This window comes from Dreissena polymorpha, chromosome 12 (genome assembly GCF_020536995.1).
Source record: "Dreissena polymorpha isolate Duluth1 chromosome 12, UMN_Dpol_1.0, whole genome shotgun sequence".
NCBI classification, from domain to species: Eukaryota; Metazoa; Mollusca; class Bivalvia; order Myida; family Dreissenidae; genus Dreissena; species Dreissena polymorpha.
Genome location: NC_068366.1, coordinates 38573635 through 38596818, shown reverse-complemented (window position 1 = coordinate 38596818; position 23184 = coordinate 38573635). Strand labels below are relative to the sequence as shown.

Here is a 23184-nt window from a genome sequence, read left to right as displayed (position 1 = left end):
TACGGCAATATTGGTCGACGGTTGTCTTTTGATTTCCGTCATTTTCGGAAGTTGGCATAACATTCCGTTAATATTAATCCTAATGTACTCTCTTTCCTGTCGATAGCATATTGAATTTAACATTATTGTAATGCTTAAATACGAAGGCTCACTGGATTCCGGGAAGAGATAAATAATCGTTTTTGCTTCGAATAAAGTTGGGTGCATCTTATAGTACATATATTTTGTTTACTCGTCAAAAAACATTGGGTGCAAACGCACCCAACGCATCCCCCCTGGCTACGGGTATGCATTAAGTAATTTCACAGTTTATTACAAACATAAATCATGGGTTCAGAGACATAGTTTTGCAGGTCAGTCACCGTATGCACCATGAGGCCATTCAAACAAAATCAGAGCCAAAGTTATTTTCTTGTTAAATGGAAACGAAGGAAATGAACTCTCCAGCAACTTCAAACACAATGGTACATGTCTCATAAGTGGAAGCAATCTTTAGAAATTTGGATCAGATGCATTATTTCTGTTAATGGATGATACTTATTGAGTGTTATGAAAAGTTCAACATTTTACCTATACCTGACCCCATGTACCCAATTTCACAATCTAAATCTGAGGGATGTTACACTCTGGCAGGTAAATGACATAATAATACTGATTGAGATAGGCCCAAAAAGAGTATATACAAACATCTGCAGCATTTTGAAAATGATTGAGGTCTTTCTTTCAAGACAGCACCGAAAGTGGGGATGGGGGGAAAAGCTTATTTGTACATTATTGTTATTAATATTTTGTATAAATAATAATAAAGTAATAAATATGAATCAAGCATGCAGATCAAATGCAGACAAACTGATTTGATTAAAAACATTAGGAGCTGTCAGAGAGTGTATCCCACACCATGGATGCATTGTTGTGGACAGTGTACTGCAGAATTTGCTATTTAAGTATTTTAGATAAACACAACAACAAACTGCAATAACAAAGCCCTAGCATTAAATTATTTTAAACAAAGGGGCAAAAACTAAATATCTAAACCTTTACAATGTGAACTGTAACACTTTTACTCAGTTTGACGTCCATTGCATGCAAAATGTAGAAGTTGCGCACAGTAGATTTAATTTATAATTTTAAGCAAAGAGCAATAACTTGTTAGGGCAATAACTCCTTATAAATACTCCAATAAAAAAACCTTGACAATTCTGTAAAACTTTGGCAAAAATCACAAACAAATGTAGGATTTGCGCACAAAAGCTTTATTTTAAAACAAGAAATATCTTTAAAAAAGATATACGGCGTAAATAGTTTAATGAATGAGATCAAGGATAGCGACTGTCTTTTTCTGTGCAGTTCTTAGCTGCATCACACGCAGTACGGGATGTTACGGGGAGTTTTCGCGGCTTATTTTACATTATAACATATTGCTGGTCATAAACCTATAGATACAAAACAGAAAACCAAAAGAAGAATGGAAGTGAAATTTAAACATATGAGTCAACCGGCCACACGAGAACAAACCTGTTTTAGTGGTCTGTCGGGCATTGCTATTTGATTTGATTATTAACAGTATCGAGAATCATCGTGCTCATGCTTAAAGTGATATTATGGGCATTTTGCACTGTTGAATTGAGCTGAAAAGAATTAACAGGTCAAAATAGTTAGTTAAAATGTGGTTACTGATCAATTATCTGCAACTCACCTTGCTACCAGTTGTTTATAAAAATATATTTTATATTCGATATTCTTACGTGACCCACCCAGTCCTGTAAGCCGAAATGATCCGTAAAACAATATTGTGTCTTTGTGTCGTATGAACAAATCTGCACTAAAACTAAATTTAGGTTCAACTCGTAAACGCGTGATCAGTTGTCAAACGAAAGTACGGTTAATATTCAAATGCATTATTTTTCTCTTTCTGGTATATTGTTTTAGTATGTTGATGCTGCATTAATTACTATAAGTGTATATGAAGTAGAAACATCAAAAATAATCAACGGTTGCGATAGACACCTATAAACTGTTACATGCACATAATATCACTTTAGTACATTAGGCAATATGGTGGAATAATTATTGTTAAATTTATTAAAAATAATATTTATCATTGTATTGTTGAAAACACATTAAGAATCTATTATTGACATACCATAATTATATTGCTGAATATCTTCTTTTAACATATTTCTGGTCTAAAGAAAATTCCAGGTCACCTAGTTCACGGATAGCGTCTTCATTATATAACGATTATTTTACTGACCGCGAACTCCGGTGATGACCTGTATATAAACTCTGAATGTCCGCGACTTGACCCGAAACCTCGCGGGTTGAAATGCAATTCTTTAAAGTGAGGCCTCGCTTCCACTGCTCTTTATACTTTTACATGTTAACATGTTGACAGGAATATGGAAGTAAGTACTAAATATGAGAACATAGCCTTTTAAGTATAAACGCTTTTGCGCTGGTAATACTCTGAAAATAAAAGGTGTACGCACAAACTGTATTGATGTCGAGAATTGAGTGTAAAACTGTTCTATCTATTAAGCCTTTTCATTAGAGATAAAATTGTTTCATACAGTAAAACAGTGTTACAAAGACGCGGATATGTTTCCAATGTTCTGGTGGTATACTCAAATCAGCCAATGGAATAAATGAAGTGTATTCATTCGTACCTAGCCGCGGGAAATTTTATTTGAATTTTATTGGACACTTACAAAGGTCAAGTCAGGGTGAAAAGCTGGCTTATGCAGCTTACGCCGAAAAAAGGCAATTATCTCCTTAAAAGAAAAGCAATTGTGAAACCATGTAAATAAGCACTGTAGCACTATCAGATAATTGTTCTGGAAATTTTGCCAAAAAACGCATTCAAAATTTAATAGGATTTGTGCACAGAAAGAAAGTTAATAATTCCTTTAAAGGCAACTTTATATTGAAACCTTGACAAAATGCACTGAACTTGCATATAAGTACGTTGAAAACAGTTGCACATAAATTGCACATAAAATGTAACAGAAATTGTGCACAGAAGCTTTCGTATGTAATTTTAAACAAAATGTTATCAGAGGGTTTAAGCACGTGACAAACATGATGACGAAATCTATGCTGAGACAGTTATTTTCCCCCTTTTTATACCCTTTATTACTTTGATAAAATGTTAAAATGCAGCTCACTTTCGAGCCATATTGGCAAGAAAGTGATAAGCCTTGATATCTTATTATTATTTGCTCTATATCTCAACTTTTCTTGCTGCAAAATTTCTTAGCGGGGAAATTTTTTTACAGCTCTCGGTAAGGAAATTCACATTGAGTAAATTCCAGATAAAGAGCGTCTATTACTTTGAAATTAACACTTATCACTTTCTTGCTGATATGGCTGGAAAATGAGCAGCATTTAAACAAATAATTCAAGTAATTAGGTGAAAAAAAAAGCAACAAATACCTGTCTCAGCATGGATGTCACCATCTTGTTTGTCACCTGATTACCCCCTCTGAGTTATAGCTCATTAAAATTAATATTTTTTTTTTTTTAAGAAAATGACATTCAAAATGTAGGAGGATTTGTGTTCAGAAGAGTGGGGCATATGAAAGCATGCATGTGGGGATGAAATGAAAACTACTATATCTATATTCATACGCCTGTTGACTTCGTAAAATAATAAAAGGAAAAAACATTTATGAACTAACATAACAAGTAAATCATGATTATTAATTTATGTGTTTTGAATATATGGTAAATATTGATATTTAATTCTCCACAGCACAACAACCAACATATGTTTAACATTCTTTCAAATACTGGATCCATGATCCCTATGAAATTATCATTTAATTGAAACACCCCACATCACCTTCAAAATGTGGAAAAGTTAGCAAAAGTTAATGCATATTTAATGCCTTGCTGGCATGCACCCATATTCAGCCCATTAGTAGGCTTGCATGTAACAGTGTATCTAATTCTCTGAATTTATGTAAATATGCAAAAAAACAATGATGCAATAAATTGCATATAAAGCATACTTCACAAACAAGGCTGACTTGTGATAAAGTCAAAAACATTTGAACAATTACAATGATTTTAAGCACTAGGATTGAAATGAAGTGTTTTGACAATGCCAACCATACCATAGGTGACATTGATACCATAACTCCACAACTTGTTTACATCTCACATGAAACACAAGTTCAAATGTTTGAGCATTTCAATAGAATTTAGCAGAATGTGTAGGATTAGTAATTACAAGATTTCAAACAAATAAACTTTAAGAAAACAATGAAATTTAATTGATAACTATGATGGCCATAAATATTAGTATTACCACATGAACATTAATAGTGCTAAGGGTGTGTGATTTCTGACGCCATCAATCACATCACAACATCACATAACAAGCCATTCTGTTGCTCCCCCTTGCATTACAAATTGCAGCTAGTCTATTCTTCTCATAATTACATTGGCATATGATCAAATTTTGCTCATTAACTTGCAAAATTAGTAATATTACTTGAACCATAATTTTACTACAAGAAAAATTGGCCTATTTTGGGAAGCCGTACCATATTCCAGGAGAGTATAATTAATCTTTCAGGATTAACAAATCACTGCCAAATGCTTTGTTTCAACACATAACAGCTAACAACTTTTATGAAATAGAAAAGAGCTGACACATAGTGCCAAAAGATGATTGTATAGGGATATAAAAAGCATTAATGCAATGTAGCGTTCCCACTGATTTACAAATGGTTTTGGATGGGAATAGGAAATACTGATAATGGACTGACAGCAGCAAATCTGACCATGAACCTCAGAATAACTTACCATGGACATTAGAATAAATGGCCATGGACCTACATTAACCTGACCCAGGACCTGAGCAAAACCTACCAAGAAATTGTAAGCAAAAATGACCATTAACCTCATCAAAACTGATAATTAACCACAGCAAAACTTTTTTTAAATTAAATATAATACATACAATGTTTGTGATCATAAAACAAATTGATACCATGTAGCAACAATAATGTTCAAACATGTTATACAAGATATGTTAATATATTCTTTAAAAAAAGAAAAGAAAGAACAGCAAAACTTATAAATGACCTCAGCAACAATGATAATTGACCTCAGCAAATTGATAAATAACCTCAGTAGAAACTATAAGTGACCTCAGCAAAACTGATAAATTAAATTGACCTCTGCAAAACTTATAATTGACCTTGGCAAAAATTACAATTGACCTCAGCAAAAATGATAATTGACCTCAGCAAATTGATAAATAACCTCAGTAGAAATTATAAGTGACCTTAGCAAAACTGATAATTGATCGCTGCAAAACTTATAATTGATCTCAGCAAAAATTATAATTGACCTCAGCAAAACTGAATATTGAACTTTGTAAAACTGATGATTGATCTCACAAAATAAATATATTTATAATTGACCTCATCAAATATGTATATTGACCTCAGAAAAACTTATAATTGAAATCAGCAAAAATTACAATTGACCTCAGCAAAACCAATATATTACCTCTGCAAAACTAATAATTGACCTCAGCAAAAATGATAATTGACCTCAGCAAAACTGATATTGGACTAACAATTACTAGAACTGACCTATGAAAACATCTCCATTGACCTTAGCAAAAATAGTCACTGACTGAGATCAAGTAAATTGATCAGTCACTGAAATGTTAAAAAATTACTTGAAAACTTAGGATCCAAGAAAAATTGATCTGACACCACAAACCAAGAGCAATAAAAGCACCATTCCTTAGAATATTATTCCAGGGTTTTCCCCAGGCCATTTAAGCACCCCTTGCCGGGGCGCTTGAATTTCGAAATCAGAGTCCCCGGGGCGCTTGAAATTTTCTGATCAGTGTATTTTTCAGTAAAAGAAAGTGGAGATTGTCCAAAAAAATCAAGGTTTCTCTATCAGTGTATCAATATTCCCTGTTTTAAAAGAGCACTCGGTACCTACTTTCACAAGTAATCGCCATAAACACCACATGGGGTAATGGATAATCCACTGATAAGAGAATAGCATGACGCGCTTATCGATTATTCTAGCCACATTACACAGTCATTTAAATGATGACAAGGATGTATCTGGTAACTTTCCAGTCGTCAAACTGTGAAGTTCATCGTCCAATCGGTTACGCGAATGCTTATGAGGGCGGGGTTAATTATTGACCAATTATTTTGATTGACGTCGGGCATGAAGTAAGAGTTTATCGCAGCTTGATTAGCAAGAAGTTGTACCATTTGAGTAATATAAAACCAGTAATTAGTACAGTACAGAACATTAAAGCGGGTTTCGGGCATCATCATCACACCTTTTTACTGTAAACAAGTGTTACCTATGACTCATAATTAATACGAGAAATTAATTGCAAGTGGTAAACAATTAATTATTATAGCGAGTAAGTTGTGCAAATGACTCCCGGTTACAATTATGTGATAACAATTTAATTCCAGTACATGTATATTTCAACATGTCCATTTATAGAACTGATTCACCTTGTTTTTCTGACATTTATTCGACACGTAATGCGCTTTAACAAATTTTCGTTGAATTAATTACGCACACTTGTAAATGTTTCGTCCGATAATCGATAGTTAAAAGACTGATGATGGCAACCGACCGTGATCCTCGAGGACAACGTGAATTTCATGCATAATTCCGTCAAAACATGTATTCAACTCGTTAAGTGTTTAAACAAATTATCGTTGAATTTATAACGCAACAGTTAATATTTGTTGAAATCTCAAATGGGAATAATTAAATTTGTAATCCGAAACCCATTCCCGTAAGTTGATGTTAACGCGTTTTTAATCCGAAACACACTTCCGAATGTAAATGTTACCCGTCGTTAAATATTTTTGCTTCAAATTAGCAGTGCAAATTTATTTTGTGTTGAATCTTTTTCTCAATTAAAAAGAGCGCGAAAATTATGCAGCATGTACAACGTCGCGTCATTTGCATACAAACGTGCGTGTATTGAGCGTTTTAACAAGCACACAACAGGTCAGGGGATTGACGCATATTCAGAGGCAATATTTCATCAAATCTATAAATAGTCACTTAAAAATGGCAAGGTTTGTGTTAAAGAAATAATTGAGAGCTTTTATCGTAAATATTTACCAGAAAGAGATTGATAAAAACGGAATAAAGGGGATTATCGGGTAATAAATAGAAACTTGAAAAGTAGTAAGTATACAGTTATAGAGTCGGGTTGAAACGGATGTATTGGGGAATTGTTCGAGTCGGGATTTTACTATCTGTGCGGGAAAGTTTTAAAACAATTAAACAATATAAAAAAAAATATTTTTAAATGACTGGGGGATTTTTTTGAAGAGTCATAGCGCACCAAATGACGTCTTTTGACGCTGTTTTTCTTTGAGTTATAACGCACCACAGAACGTGAATTGACACGTTCAATTTTTAAAAAAATCAACGTTGGGAGGGAACACCCCTCCCGAACCACCCCTAGCAGCCCTGGGGCGCCTGACAAAAATCCTGTGGAAAGCACTGTATTCTATATATCCTATAGTCATGTTTGTTTTGATAAAGTTCAATATAAATGAAGTTCATCCAACTGAAAACAAACACATTTCAGAATGTCTTTTTTCGAAAAAGAGATGTTCACGAATGCCTTAACAACTATTGCATACAGATAACAATAGTAACAGTTTTAACTGAAATGTTATCATTTTACCAATTGTAATACCCTTTTTTTCTTATTTGACTGGTAAGATTGCTATCAGATATGAGTCCTGGAGCAAAGTCATATTTTTACAAGCATATTTCTGAACTGATGTTTATAAACATGCGGTCATTGTTTTGCTGAGACACCAGACTTGACATCAGAAGAATGGCTTTATTATTGTCCTAACAACCAATAACCTGGACCACTCACCACACATTCCAAGCTGGTGTTTATCAGGCAATGCCATTAACCTCTTAATCATTAACAAATATCTCCTTCATCCACCCAGCAAAGGTCATCATTGGCATAAAAACATTATCTTACGCAAGTAAAAGAGGCAATGACGTAAGCAGTTCTTGTAAATGTTGTTTTGCAGTAGATTTGTTACCATAAACAAGACCTCCTCAAACAGGTAAATGTCAGTTTGTTTTTGTTAGTGTATTTCTGCATCTCTACAATTCTAATGAAAAAAGAGTTAATTACTATTCCATTAATTACAGAATTAACATCTTGGACAGACTGAATAAACAAAAGAATACAAGCTATTTCAGAGTGAATGACAATATGTGGCGATTTCAATGAATTTTTTAACTTGTTTGCATATTAAAAATGTGTTATCAAAGCTTCAATACCGGTATTCATTTGGCTTACGGTATTCAATGACAATTATTTCACACCCACTACCAACCCTAAATTACTTGGTCTGCCTTCTACAATCAGCCCCAAATATCTCCTTTTTGACCTTGACCATGTAATTGCGATCTCTTTACCCTTCAGAAAGGCATTTTGAGCAATTTGTAGTCCCTTAGAAAATCAAATAGAATTAAAGACCTTTCTAAATATATTCAAGTTTTAGAGTCTTCATATAAAAACATTAAACTTACTGCTTTCTTATTAGGCCGATATCATTTCAAATGCTGTTGGGTGAATCAATTATTTTCTACATATAAATGGTTATTTACCAAATTACGCAAATGTTATGGTCCATTGCCCTCAGGCATGCTTCTGCCAGGTTTTATGACCTTAATCGGGTTGTAAAAATCCTTGATCAAAGTGTCACAAGTTAAGCGAATAAAGGGCCGAAATCTGGTAAAGCAGTGCTGTAAAATATACTGTCTGAAAATTGAGAGTCATTAAGGATAGACGAAAAACCCGCATGTCTGAAAATTAAGTGTCACGAAAAATAATTATTTTTGCTAAAAAAGATGGAGTCCGAAAATTTATAGTGTCTACAAACTTGAGTAATTACGGTAGTATCAATGAGGTATTCAGCAAAGTGGTATTCTTATTGGCATATTTCTGGACTGATGATTCACCCTTGCCCCAGCAGTCAATAACCCCACCCCCTCCCCAGACATACCAAACTCTTGTATCGGTATATCAGGCAATGCCATTATCCTATTGGCAATTAATAGATGTCTGTTTCATATTACATCCACTATGCAATGGTTGTTACTGGCATAAAAACCTTGCTGAACAGGCAATGACATGAGTAGTTCTTCCAAATGTTGTTTTGTGGTTGAATAGTTTGAATGAACACCACCTTCAAGGAAAGATTAATCCCAGTTTGTATGTGCTTGCTTATTTTCTCATCTTTTACATTGCCAATATGAATACTCAATTAATTACAGAATGAACATGTTGGACTGATTGTATTGACAAAGAATACAACCACGTTCCGAGCCAATCACACTACGATGAAATATCAACTAATCATACACTTTTTTGCATCTTTAAGTTGTGTCAAAACGTAAATAATCACTTGACATATTGTATTCATTGACAATTATTTCCTTCATGCTGCCAACCTAAAGTACACTGTCTGCCATCCACATGCCGCATTACCTTGAACATGTAATCTTGATTGGTGGGTTCTTGAACTCTTAACAGTTTTACACATTTTCAACCAAAATGAACAATGGTTTGGTCATGCACAATACAAACTTCAATAACAGCCCTAAACTGACCTTGCATTATAGAGCGAAGGGCAGGTAACAAATCCCCAAGTTGTAAACTACATATTAGAGGCTTCAATGACCCCTGTGACCTTGAAGTCTAACACACGGGACAGTTTACACCCAAGTGGTGCCCTGAACATCCAAAAGCTTCATGACAAGGGTGACACATGTGAACTCTGTACTGACATCATAGTCTGGGCCAATGGGATTCATGCACCCAAGTTATGTGCTGCACATTTCAAATGTTAATTCCCTTGTGACCCCCAAAAACCTTGTAGCCCAGAACAAAGGACAGTTTGCACAAAAGTTGTGCCACAAACATAATGAGCATTAATTCCCCCTGTGACGCATAAAGACTGGCCTTGTAGTCTGGGCCAAAGACTGACCTTATAGTCTGGGCCAAAGACTGGCCTTGTAGTCTGGGCCTTAAGACTGACCTTATAGTCTGGGCCAAAGACTGACCTTGTGGTCTGTGCCTAAAGACTGACCTTATAGTCTGGGCCAAAGACTGACCTTGTGGTCTGTGCCTAAAGACTGACCTTATAGTCTGGGCCAAAGACTGACCTTGTGGTCTGTGCCTAAAGACTGACCTTATAGTCTGGGCCAAAGACTGGCCTTATAGTCTGGGCCAAAGACTGGCCTTATAGTCTGGGCCAAAGACTGACCTTATAGTCTGGGCCAAAGACTGACCTTATAGTCTGGGCCAAAGACTGGCCTTGTAGCCTGGGCCTTAAGACTGACCTTATAGTCTGGGCCAAAGACTGACCTTATAGTCTGGGCCAAAGACTGACCTTATAGTCTGGGCCAAAGACTGACCTTATAGTCTGGGCCAAAGACTGGCCTTGTAGTCTGGGCCAAAGACTGACCTTATAGTCTGGACCAAACACTGACCTTATAGTCTGGGCCAAAGACTGACCTTATAGTCTGGGCCAAAGACTGACCTTGTAGTCTGGGCCAAAGACTGGCCTTGTAGTCTGGGCCTTAAGACTGACCTTATAGTCTGGGCCAAAGACTGACCTTATAGTCTGGGCCAAAGACTGACCTTATAGTCTGGGCCAAAGACTGACCTTATAGTCTGGGCCAAAGACTGACCTTATAGTCTGGACCAAAGACTGACCTTATAGTCTGGGCCAAAGACTGACCTTGTGGTCTGTGCCTAAAGACTGACCTTATAGTCTGGGCCAAAGGCTGACCTTATAGTCTGGGCCAAAGACTGACCTTATAGTCTGGGCCAAAGACTGACCTTGTGGTCTGTGCCTAAAGACTGACCTTATAGTCTGGGCCAAAGACTGACCTTATAGTCTGGGCCAAAGACTGACCTTATAGTCTGGGCCAAAGACTGACCTTATAGTCTGGGCCAAAAACTGACCTTGTGGTCTGTGCCTAAAGTCTGACCTTATAGTCTGGGCATAAAGACTGACCTTATAGTCTGGGCCAAAGACTGACCTTATAGTCTGGGCAAAAGACTGACCTTATAGTCTGGGCCAAAGACTGACCTTATAGTCTGGGCCTAAAGACTGACCTTATAGTCTGGGCCAAAGACTGACCTTATAGTCTGGGCCAAAGACTGACCTTATAGTCTGGGCCAAATACTGACCTTATAGTCTGGGCATAAAGACTGGCCTTATAGTCTGGGCCAAAGACTGACCTTAAAGTCTGGGCATAAAGACTGACCTTATAGTCTGGGCCAAAGACTGACCTTGTGGTCTGTGCCTAAAGACTGACCTTGTAGTCTGGGCCAAAGACTGACCTTATAGTCTGGGCCAAAGACTGACCTTATAGTCAGGGCCAAAGACTGACCTTATAGTCTGGGCCAAAGACTGACCTTATAGTCTGGGCCAAAGACTGACCTTATAGTCTGGGCCAAAGACTGACCTTGTGGTCTGTGCCTAAAGACTGACCTTATAGTCTGGGCATAAAGACTGACCTTATAGTCTGGGCCAAAGACTGACCTTATAGTCTGTGCCTAAAGACTGACCTTATAGTCTGGGCCAAAGACTGACCTTGTGGTCTGTGCCTAAAGACTGACCTTATAGTCTGGGCCAAAGACTGACCTTGTGGTCTGTGCCTAAAGACTGACCTTGTAGTCTGGGCCAAAGACTGACATTATAGTCTGGGCCAAAGACTGACCTTATAGTCTGGGCCAAAGACTGACCTTATAGTCTGGGCCAAAGACTGACCTTATAGTCTGGGCCAAAGACTGGCCTTGTAGTCTGGGCCTTAAGACTGACCTTATAGTCTGGGCCAAAGACTGACCTTATAGTCTGGGCCTAAAGACTGACCTTATAGTGGGGGCCAAAGACTGACCTTATAGTCTGGGCCAAAGACTGACCTTATAGTCTGGGCCAAAGACTGACCTTATAGTCTGGGCCTTAAGACTGACCTTATAGTCTGGGCCAAAGACTGACCTTATAGTCTGGGCCAAAGACTGACCTTATAGTCTGGGCCAAAGACTGGCCTTGTAGTCTGGGCCAAAGACTGACCTTATAGTCTGGGCCAAAGACTGACCTTATAGTCTGGGCCAAAGACTGACCTTATAGTCTGGGCATAAAGACTGACCTTATAGTCTGGGCCAAAGACTGACCTTATAGTCTGGGCCAAAGACTGGCCTTGTAGTCTTGGCCTTAAGACTGACCTTATAGTCTGGGCCAAAGACTGACCTTATAGTCTGGGCCAAAGACTGACCTTATAGTCTGGGCCAAAGACTGGCCTTGTAGTCTGGGCCAAAGACTGACCTTATAGTCTGGACCAAAGACTGACCTTATAGTCTGGGCCAAAGACTGACCTTATAGTCTGGGCCAAAGACTGACCTTGTAGTCTGGGCCAAAGACTGGCCTTGTAGTCTGGGCCTTAAGACTGACCTTATAGTCTGGGCCAAAGACTGACCTTATAGTCTGGGCCAAAGACTGACCTTATAGTCTGGGCCAAAGACTGACCTTATAGTCTGGGCCAAAGACTGACCTTATAGTCTGGACCAAAGACTGACCTTATAGTCTGGGCCAAAGACTGACCTTATAGTCTGGGCCTTAAGACTGACCTTATAGTCTGGGCCAAAGACTGACCTTATAGTCTGGGCCAAAGACTGGCCTTATAGTCTGGGCCAAAGACTGACCTTATAGTCTGGGCCAAAGACTGACCTTATAGTCTGGGCCTTAAGACTGACCTTATAGTCTGGGCCAAAGACTGACCTTATAGTCTGGGCCAAAGACTGGCCTTATAGTCTGGGCCAAAGACTGACCTTATAGTCTGGGCCAAAGACTGACCTTATAGTCTGGGCCAAAGACTGACCTTATAGTCTGGGCCTTAAGACTGACCTTATAGTCTGGGCCAAAGACTGACCTTATAGTCTGGGCCAAAGATTGGCCTTATAGTCTGGGCCTTAAGACTGACCTTATAGTCTGGGCCAAAGACTGACCTTATAGTCTGGGCATAAAGACTGACCTTATAGTCTGGGCCAAAGACTGACCTTATAGTCTGGGCCAAAGACTGACCTTATAGTCTGGGCCTTAAGACAGACCTTATAGTCTGGGCCAAAGACTGACCTTATAGTCTGGGCCAAAGACTGACCTTATAGTCTGGGCATAAAGACTGACCTTATAGTCTGGGCCAAAGACTGACCTTATAGTCTGGGCATAAAGACTGACCTTATAGTCTGGGCCAAAGACTGACCTTATAGTCTGGGCATAAAAACTGACCTTATAGTCTGGGCCTTTAGACTGACCTTATAGTCTGGGCCAAAGACTGGCCTTATAGTCTGGGCCTTAAGACTGACCTTATAGTCTGGGCCAAAGACTGACCTTATAGTCTGGGCCAAAGACTGACCTTATAGTCTGGGCATAAAGACTGACCTTATAGTCTGGGCCAAAGACTGACCTTATAGTCTGGGCCAAAGACTGACCTTATAGTCTGGGCCAAAGACTGACCTTATAGTCTGGGCATAAAGACTGACCTTATAGTCTGGGCCTTTAGACTGACCTTATAGTCTGGGCCAAAGACTGACCTTATAGTCTGGGCCAAAGACTGACCTTATAGTCTGGGCCAAAGACTGACCTTATAGTCTGGGCATAAAGACTGACCTTATAGTCTGGGCCAAAGACTGACCTTATAGTCTGGGCCAAAGACTGACCTTATAGTCTGGGCATAAAGACTGACCTTATAGTCTGGGCCTAAAGACTGACCTTATAGTCTGGGCCTTTAGACTGACCTTATAGTCTGGGCCAAAGACTGACCTTATAGTCTGGGCCAAAGACTGACCTTATAGTCTGGGCCAAAGACTGACCTTATAGTCTGGGCCAAAGACTGACCTTATAGTCTGGGCCAAAGACTGACCTTATAGTCTGGGCCAAAGACTGACCTTATAGTCTGGGCCAAAGACTGACCTTATAGTCTGATTTTATAGTCTGGGCCAAAGACTGACCTTATAGTCTGGGCCAAAGACTGACCTTGTGGTCTGTGCCTAAAGACTGACCTTATAGTCTGGGCCAAAGACTGACCTTATAGTCTGGGCCAAAGACTATCCTTATAGTCTGGGCCAAAGACTGACCTTATAGTCTGGGCCAAAGACTGACCTTGTGGTCTGTGCCTAAAGTCTGACCTTATAGTCTGGGCATAAAGACTGACCTTATAGTCTGGGCCAAAGACTGACCTTATAGTCTGGGCAAAAGACTGACCTTATAGTCTGGGCCAAAGACTGACCTTATAGTCTGGGCCTAAAGACTGACCTTATAGTCTGGGCCAAAGACTGACCTTATAGTCTGGGCCAAAGACTGACCTTATAGTCTGGGCGAAAGACTGACCTTATAGTCTGGGCATAAAGACTGGCCTTATAGTCTGGGCCAAAGACTGACCTTAAAGTCTGGGCATAAAGACTGACCTTATAGTCTGGGCCAAAGACTGACCTTGTGGTCTGTGCCTAAAGACTGACCTTGTGGTCTGTGCCTAAAGACTGACCTTATAGTCTGGGCCAAAGACTGACCTTATAGTCTGGGCCATAGACTATCCTTATAGTCTGGGCCAAAGACTGACCTTATAGTCTGGGCCAAAGACTGACCTTGTGGTCTGTGCCTAAAGTCTGACCTTATAGTCTGGGCATAAAGACTGACCTTATAGTCTGGGCCAAAGACTGACCTTATAGTCTGGGCAAAAGACTGACCTTATAGTCTGGGCCAAAGACTGACCTTATAGTCTGGGCCTAAAGACTGACCTTATAGTCTGGGCCAAAGACTGACCTTATAGTCTGGGCCAAAGACTGACCTTATAGTCTGGGCGAAAGACTGACCTTATAGTCTGGGCATAAAGACTGGCCTTATAGTCTGGGCCAAAGACTGACCTTAAAGTCTGGGCATAAAGACTGACCTTATAGTCTGGGCCAAAGACTGACCTTGTGGTCTGTGCCTAAAGACTGACCTTGTAGTCTGGGCCAAAGACTGACCTTATAGTCTTGGCCAAAGACTGACCTTATAGTCTGGGCCAAAGACTGACCTTATAGTCTGGGCCAAAGACTGACCTTATAGTCTGGGCCAAAGACTGACCTTATAGTCTGGGCCAAAGACTGACCTTGTGGTCTGTGCCTAAAGACTGACCTTATAGTCTGGGCATAAAGACTGACCTTATAGTCTGGGCCAAAGACTGACCTTATAGTCTGGGCCAAAGACTGACCTTATAGTCTGGGCCAAAGACTGACCTTATAGTCTGGGCCAAAGACTGACCTTATAGTCTGGGCCAAAGACTGACCTTGTGGTCTGTGCCTAAAGACTGACCTTATAGTCTGGGCATAAAGACTGACCTTATAGTCTGGGCCAAAGACTGACCTTATAGTCTGGGTCAAAGACTGACCTTATAGTCAGGGCCAAAGACTGACCTTATAGTCTGGGCCAAAGACTGACCTTATAGTCAGGGCCAAAGACTGACCTCATAGTCTGGGCCAAAGACTGACCTTATAGTCTGGGTCAAAGACTGACCTTATAGTCAGGGCCAAAGACTGACCTTATAGTCTGGGCCAAAGACTGACCTTATAGTCTGGGCCAAAGACTGACCTTATAGTCAGGGCCAAAGACTGACCTTATAGTCTGGGCCAAAGACTGACCTTATAGTCAGGGCCAAAGACTGACCTTATAGTCAGGGCCAAAGACTGACCTTATAGTCAGGGCCAAAGACTGACCTTGTGGTCTGGGCCTAAAGACTGACCTTGTGGTCAGGGTCTTATTAATAACCTTGAATAATATATGGGCAGTGTCCGACAAATCCATGGCCCGGAGCCCGGGGGCTTCCAACATTTTTCATCGGGCTACTGAAATTTTCCAGCTCACGCCCGCCGGGCTACTTTAAATCTATAAGAGCGGTAGCCCGGTTTATTGACAGACATACGTAGAATAAACACGCTGACCATGTGTTTGTACACTGTGTATTGCTTATAATCCGATAACAAAGTGCAATCAATTATCTAATCAGTCACCGATCACTTGCGGTAATGTCGATTGAAAACAGTAACAGTGTATTTTAATCGTCCAATCAGAATCAACATTTGTCGTCTGCTAATAATATAATGAGAGCCGCATGGATAGTTTGCACACGTGATGCAACGTCATTTCGCAATTTGGAATTCTTTGTTAAAAGCAACAATGAGTAATAGCGACAACGTTTTTGATGTCGTTAAATATCCAAGGAAGCTGAACATTAAAGAAATCAAAACAATAGCGGATTCTTCAAACGGTTACGAAACCAAAAATGAATATTAATTACAACGGTGTGAACGCGGTTAACACCTGCTAATTAGTTTGCATTGTCAATTAATGATTGGATTAAAGGAATGACTATTAATGGATAATCCCATAAATGCCCGATTTATATTTTTAAAACCAAATTGTGGGTGGGTAATATAGACGATAAGAGTCATAAACACAAACGTTTGAAATTTTCAAAAGTGTCAAATGAATTTCACAGGTATTGGGTGCGTGGCCAAGTCACTTTAACACTATCAATATGTCATAAAACAACTTTTTATATAAAAAAAAAACATAAAAAAAAACTGATATTATATTATATAAACAAGGTAGGTATCTTTTGACAGAGGAAAATCACCTACATCAACATTTTTAAGCCATTAAGTGCCTAAATGACGGTCGATTTTCGTAAACTATAAACCATTTTGTTGGGAAAGGATGCCTCGTGACGAAAAATGACCACGAACGGCTACTTGCCAACATAAACAACCAGAAAAACTTCTCGAGCTCGTAGAAATGCTAGGTCGGCTTCGATCTGACCGAACGTTCAGTTCCGATTTTTACAAGAGTAAAAGTATCGAAATACCCCAGCTACCGAACATATTCCGCGTTAGTACAATAAACAAATACGAGTTTATCAACTAACAACACATTTATATTTTTTTTGATGAAAAAAGTAGTTTTATGACATATTGATAGTGTTAAAGTGACTTGGCCACGCGCCCGATACCTTTGATGAATTACGGCATATGGTTCTATTTAAAGATATGTTGAAATAAGCTCCCAATCAGGACCATTGTATTGCAACATGCGTAAATCACCTGGTTTAGGTTACAAATTCTACATGAAATAAATGAATTTCTTTGTCCAGATAAAAAGCGCACAAAAATTGGCGTGGGTGTTTTTATTTGTAAATAAAAATTTCGTAGCAGGTACAACATTGAGATAATTTAATTTCCATTAAAAGTTTCGTTTTGAATTTCAACTAAAGTAATGGTGTATCTCGCGAATTACTTGGCATTGACATTTCCTGTTAATAAAATATAATGTAAACACGCTGTATCGTTACCGTTACGCTGTATCAGTTCCTTCATTATTGAAACAATTATTGTATTGTATATCGACTGCACACAAGTGTCGTAACATACTGATGCAATATGTAAATTCGGACAGTACTTAAAGTCGAACACAAGTAAATAAATGATTTTATACTCTCTTGATTTCTTTGGAACTCAGTATTTGTTGTTAAAAAGGGCAATTGCATTGATTAACACCATAAGAGTCAATAGTAGTTGTATACATATTATGTATATGTAAATGAAGAAATAAAATAAAGATGAAAACTTGCTTTATATCATTTTGTAGGTAAATTTTATGGGCTACCAAATATTTTTATTGGTAGCCCAGTGGGCTACCTGAAAAATAAGAAATTTTTGGGACACTGTATGGGCCTTGATGTGGAAAACTGTGCTTAATGCATGTGCGAACAAATGTCCTACTAAACCATGGATGTAACTTTTCAATTTTATGGAATGTTTCGTTAAAAGGGAGTCTCTTCTAAAAAGATATCCATTCATGGCAGAAATTGTCATTCATGATTAGCCTGTGTGAACTTCACAGGCTAATCTAAGACAACACCTTATGCACATACATTAAGGCCAGTTTTCCCAGATTTAGGCTCATACAATATTTCTTAGTATACTAATCACTGTCCAGAAGGGAAAGACTGACCTTGTTGTCGTGGCCGTTTTTTTTTTTAGCATATTAATTGACCTTGTAGTCTGGGCCGATGACTTTCTTGAGCATATTAACTGACCTTGTAGTCTGGGCCGATGGGTTTCTTGCACTCCTCACAGTTGTGTGCGAAGAGCTCCTGGTAGCAGGGGATGCAGTGAGGGTGCTCTTCCTTGAGGATGTAGCGGCAAGCAATCAGTTTCTTGTCGCAGTTCTTGCACGCCAGGTGATCCTTGTGGTAGTTCTGGTCCATCGCCTTTGTGTACTCAGCCGAAAATATCAACTGCAAATAGAAAGAGGTTAACTGCTGAACCCTTTACCACTTACATATGTATTTTGACCCATTTATAGTCCCTTAGAAAGTCAAATTTAATCAAAGACCTATCTTACTAGATTCAAGTTTTAAAGGCTTCATTTCCAACCCTTAGATACTGATAAGCAGCAAACAGCATAAAACCTGAACAGACTGCGAGTTTCCTGCAGGCTGTTCTGGTTTTATGCTGTTTGCACATAGCCATTTTCACTTTGCCTCTGAGTTGGAAAGGGTTAATTGCTTAATTTAAGTTACGAGAACAACATGTGTCATACTAACAATTTCAAAATATTGAACACTTTTTTAGCCATATCATGCATTCAGATTAACAATAACGAGTTGATGTTATAGCATACAGGGGAATAATAAACAGTCGTCTATGGTACACACCTTTTTGCTCATGATCAAATAATCAAAGAAGATCAGGTAAGGGAGATGTACTGAATGTTGTGATATAAAAAAAAAAAATTAGTTTTATGTATACCTTTATTACATAATTCAACCGTTTACCACATATTTTGACGCATTTGTAGTCCATTAAAAAGTTTAATTGAATACCTTTCTTTCTAGATTCAAGTTTTACAGGCTTCATTTCCAACCCTTAGTTACTGATGAGCAGCAAACAGCATAAAACCTGAACAGACTGCCAGTTACTCGCAGTCTGTTCTGGTTTTATGCTTGTTGCAAAAGCCATTTTCACTTTGCTTCATATGGGGGAAAGGGTTAAATCAGTCATTGGGGAAAAATTATGCTTTGTAAGATTGAAAATGTGGATGTATTTGGGCCCCAAATTTGACTAAAAAAAAATACTGTATGCCAAAGGCACATTTCCAGTGTATATTATTTTGACAAGCAAATTCGTTGAATTAAAATCCCCCGCCAATATGCTTCTGGACACAAAAGTGTTATATTTGACACTCAGCTAAAAAGCTTTTTTTAAAAGCAAAGGGCCATAACTCCGTTATTAACAGATGGTGTACAATGCCATTTGGAGTGCACCATCCTCTTATCCATATATATACTCATACCAAGTTTCAATGAAATCCGCCAAAGCACTTCCAAGATATGGCTCCGGACACAAAAGTGCCGGACGGACGGAAAAACGGAAGGACGGACAACGCCAAAACAATACCCTCTGCCTATGGTGGGTGATAATAAACATAATTTTACAAACTTCTAAATAGGATTATTAAATTAAATATTTGCAGGTGTTTGTTTTCTACATGTTTCTTGATGTTTGGAATACAATCTCTGTACATTTGGTCACCTTTCAACAAAACAACATGCTGAGCATTACTCCTACCTTTAACCCTTTGCATGCTGGGTAATTTGTCGTCTGCTAAAATGTCGTCTGCTGAATTTCTTATATTAGCATTTTCTTCAATTTTTTTTCAAAGAATACTATTAGAATAGCAAACAGTTTGGATCCTGATGAGACGCCACGTTTTGTGGCGTCTCATCTGGATCCAAACTGTTTGCAAAGGCCTTAAAAATTCGGTTCATGCGCTGAAAGGGTTAAAAGTCAATGAACATTTTTGGTTTCAGATTTGTTTCTCACATCAAGAGCTTCCATAAAATAAATTGTTTACCAACAGTATGATTTTGGCAACCAGCAGGTAATAAACAACCACCTTTCCAAATAACACAACAACAATTTTCTTTTAGTGACTCAATCATCCCCTTTGAAAACAACTTCATCCCTGGAAGCCAAAAAGTTCTAAAATCACAAACATGTGACTAACACCTCAGGAACTGCGGCAATAAAGATGTAAACACCTGTAAATCTGAGGCCGCACAGCATTGTTTGCATGCAGGAGTCGGATCCAGCCTGTTCACATGTTCACTGTCTGGTGATTGGCCAAGAACCATGTACCTCTGAGGAATCAATCTACTACTACTACAGGAATACCAGGATGACATGCCTGATGTATCTTAATAATGCTTGAATGCTAGTCCTGATCATCAGAATGCAGGAATTGGATTCAGGCTGTGTCATCAAATAAATATGGGCCATTCTCTGTGAAAAGGGGGTTTAATGCATGTGCGTAAAGTGTCATTGCACATTAGCCTGTGTGAACTGCACAGGCTAATCAGGGACAACACTTACCGCTTTCATGGTATTTTTAGTTTCAATAAAGTCTCCTCTTAGGGAAAATCCAGATAAGGCAGGAAGTGTGGTCCCTGATTAGCCTGCGAATTCAAACCCCCTTTTCACAAAATGGGGCTCATATCATTTATCACTATTTTTGTTCAGAGATAAGTCTTCATATACTAATGTGGGTTTGGTACATAATGTGTGTTGCTCACACAAGTTAATAAACACTGAATTTGTTTTTTTTAAATCATTTTTTATATCTATGAGTGAAGCTCGTTGCTATTAATTTTTTGTTACTTAAGTTTTTAAATCAGTTGTGATTTTTATTATTTTGGACAGTAGTTCACTCATATCCCTGCAGTATGTTGACCAACTCACATTTTGCTGAGCAATCAAAGCATATCTAAGCTGCTTACCACTGCCCTTGGATCATTCCACACACCTCTACCAATCACCTAAAATCAATGCCACACACCTCCACTAATCACCATAAATCAGCCCACACACCGCCACCAAGCACCAGAAAAGCAGCCCACACACCGGCACCAAGCACCGGAAAGGAGCCCAGACACCGGCACCAAGCACCAGAAAAGCAGCCCACACACCCACCAAGCACCGAAAAAGCACCCAGACACCTCCACCAAGCACCGGAAAGCATCCCACACACCTCCACCAAGCGCCAGAAAAGCACCCCACACACCTCCACCAAGCTCCAGAAAATCACCCCACACACCGCCACCAATCACCGCAAAGGAGCCCACACACCTCTACCAATCACCTTACAATCAGCCCCTACACCGCGACCAAGCACGGGAGAAGCAGCCCACACACCTCTACCAAGCACCGGACAAGCAGCGCCTACACCGCTACCAATCACATTACAATCATCCCCGACACCTCGACCAATCACCAGAAAATCAGCCCACACACCTCCACCAAGCACCGGAAATTATCCCACACACCTCCACCAAGCACCATAAAATCATCCAACACAACTCCACCAAGCACCATAAAATCACCCCAAACACCTCCACCAATCACCTTAAATTATCCCACACACCTCCACTAATCACCATAAATCATCCCACACACCTCCACCAATCACCTTAAATTATCCCACACACCTCCACCAATCACCATAAAATCATCCCACACACCTCCACCAATCACCTTAAATTATCCCACATACCTCTACCAATCACCTTACAATCATCCCCTACACCTCTACCAATCACCATAAAATTATCCCACACACCTCCACCAATCATCTTAAATCATCCCAAACACCTCCACCAATCAATTTAAATCATCCTACACACCTCTTCCAATCACATTAAATCATCTGGCACACCTCTTCAAATCACCTTAAATCATTCCACACACCTCTAATAATTACCTTAAAGCATCCCACCCACCTCTTCCAATCACCTTAAATCATCCCACACACCTCTACCCATCACCTTAAATCATCCCTCACACATCTACCAATCACCTTAAATCATACCCATGCAAATCACCTTAAATCATCCCACACACCCAATCAAATCATCTTAAGTCTTCCCAACCACCCATACAAATCACCTTAAATCATTCCATGCACCTCTACCAATCACCTTAAATCATCCCACACACCTCTACCAATAACCTTGAATCAATTCCAACACAGACCACCCTCACAGCATACAAATGCTCTGCAACATGAACATGGTCCATTATAACTTCTACCAATTATAATGCTAAAGGGTCTCAACATAATCACAGGGAACAATCTCCGACTTAAAGGGCAGACATAAAATGATATTTTATGCCAGGAGCCAATGGAATCTCATCAAGTGATGTAATAGTATTGGCCTAATGCTTGCTCTTGGCTATATCAGTCTGGTATTGATCATGATGTCTTTTAGATACTTGTGGAGGCTTTTTCACAGACACTTAAATGTCCAAATAGCATTAATGAATCACACAACATTCACATTTTGCATTAATATGCATATAAGGCCATGAATGGCACATGATTTCCATCATATTTGAAAGGATCTAGATAAGTAAATGCTATAATTGTTGAATTTTATTTTTGAACATGTCTAAGAACAAATACGTTAAAAGCTTGAGAAGAATACTAGAAATTCTGGATTTTTGAGGAAAATAATGTCAAATCATGTTCACATTAATATTCAGTGCCATCTGATCATTACATTAATATTCAGTGCTATCTGATCATTACATTAATATTCAGTGCTATCTGATCATTACATTAATATTCAGTGCTATCTGATCATTACATTAATATTCAGTGCTATCTGATCATTACAAAATATTCAGTGCTATCTGATCATTACATTAATATTCAGTGCTATCTGATCATTACATTAATATTCAGTGCTATCTGATCATTACATTAATATTCAGTGCTATCTGATCATTACATTAATATTCAGTGCTATCTGATCATTACATTAATATTCAGTGCTATCTGATCATTACATTAATATTCAGTGCCATCTGATCATTACATTAATATTCAGTGCTATCTGATCATTACATTAATATTCAGTGCAATCTGATCATTACATTAATATTCAGTGCAATCTGATCATTACATTAGATATCATGTTGAAAAGTTACATTTATCTCATACAAAATATAATGCACAATGTTTGACA

The 23184-nt window shown here is 38.7% G+C and overlaps 1 protein-coding gene across 4 annotated transcripts in view; it reads right to left on the bottom strand.

Moving 5' to 3' along the window:
- Positions 1 to 23184, bottom strand: part of LOC127852902 (prickle planar cell polarity protein 3-like) — a 209019-nt gene that overhangs the window by 11424 nt on the left and 174411 nt on the right. For all 4 annotated transcript variants that reach the window (XM_052386937.1, XM_052386938.1, XM_052386940.1 and 1 more), the window contains one exon: positions 18196 to 18396. In XM_052386937.1, coding sequence (XP_052242897.1) covers positions 18196 to 18396 — 201 coding nt within the window. The remainder of the gene's footprint in view (positions 1 to 18195; positions 18397 to 23184) is intronic.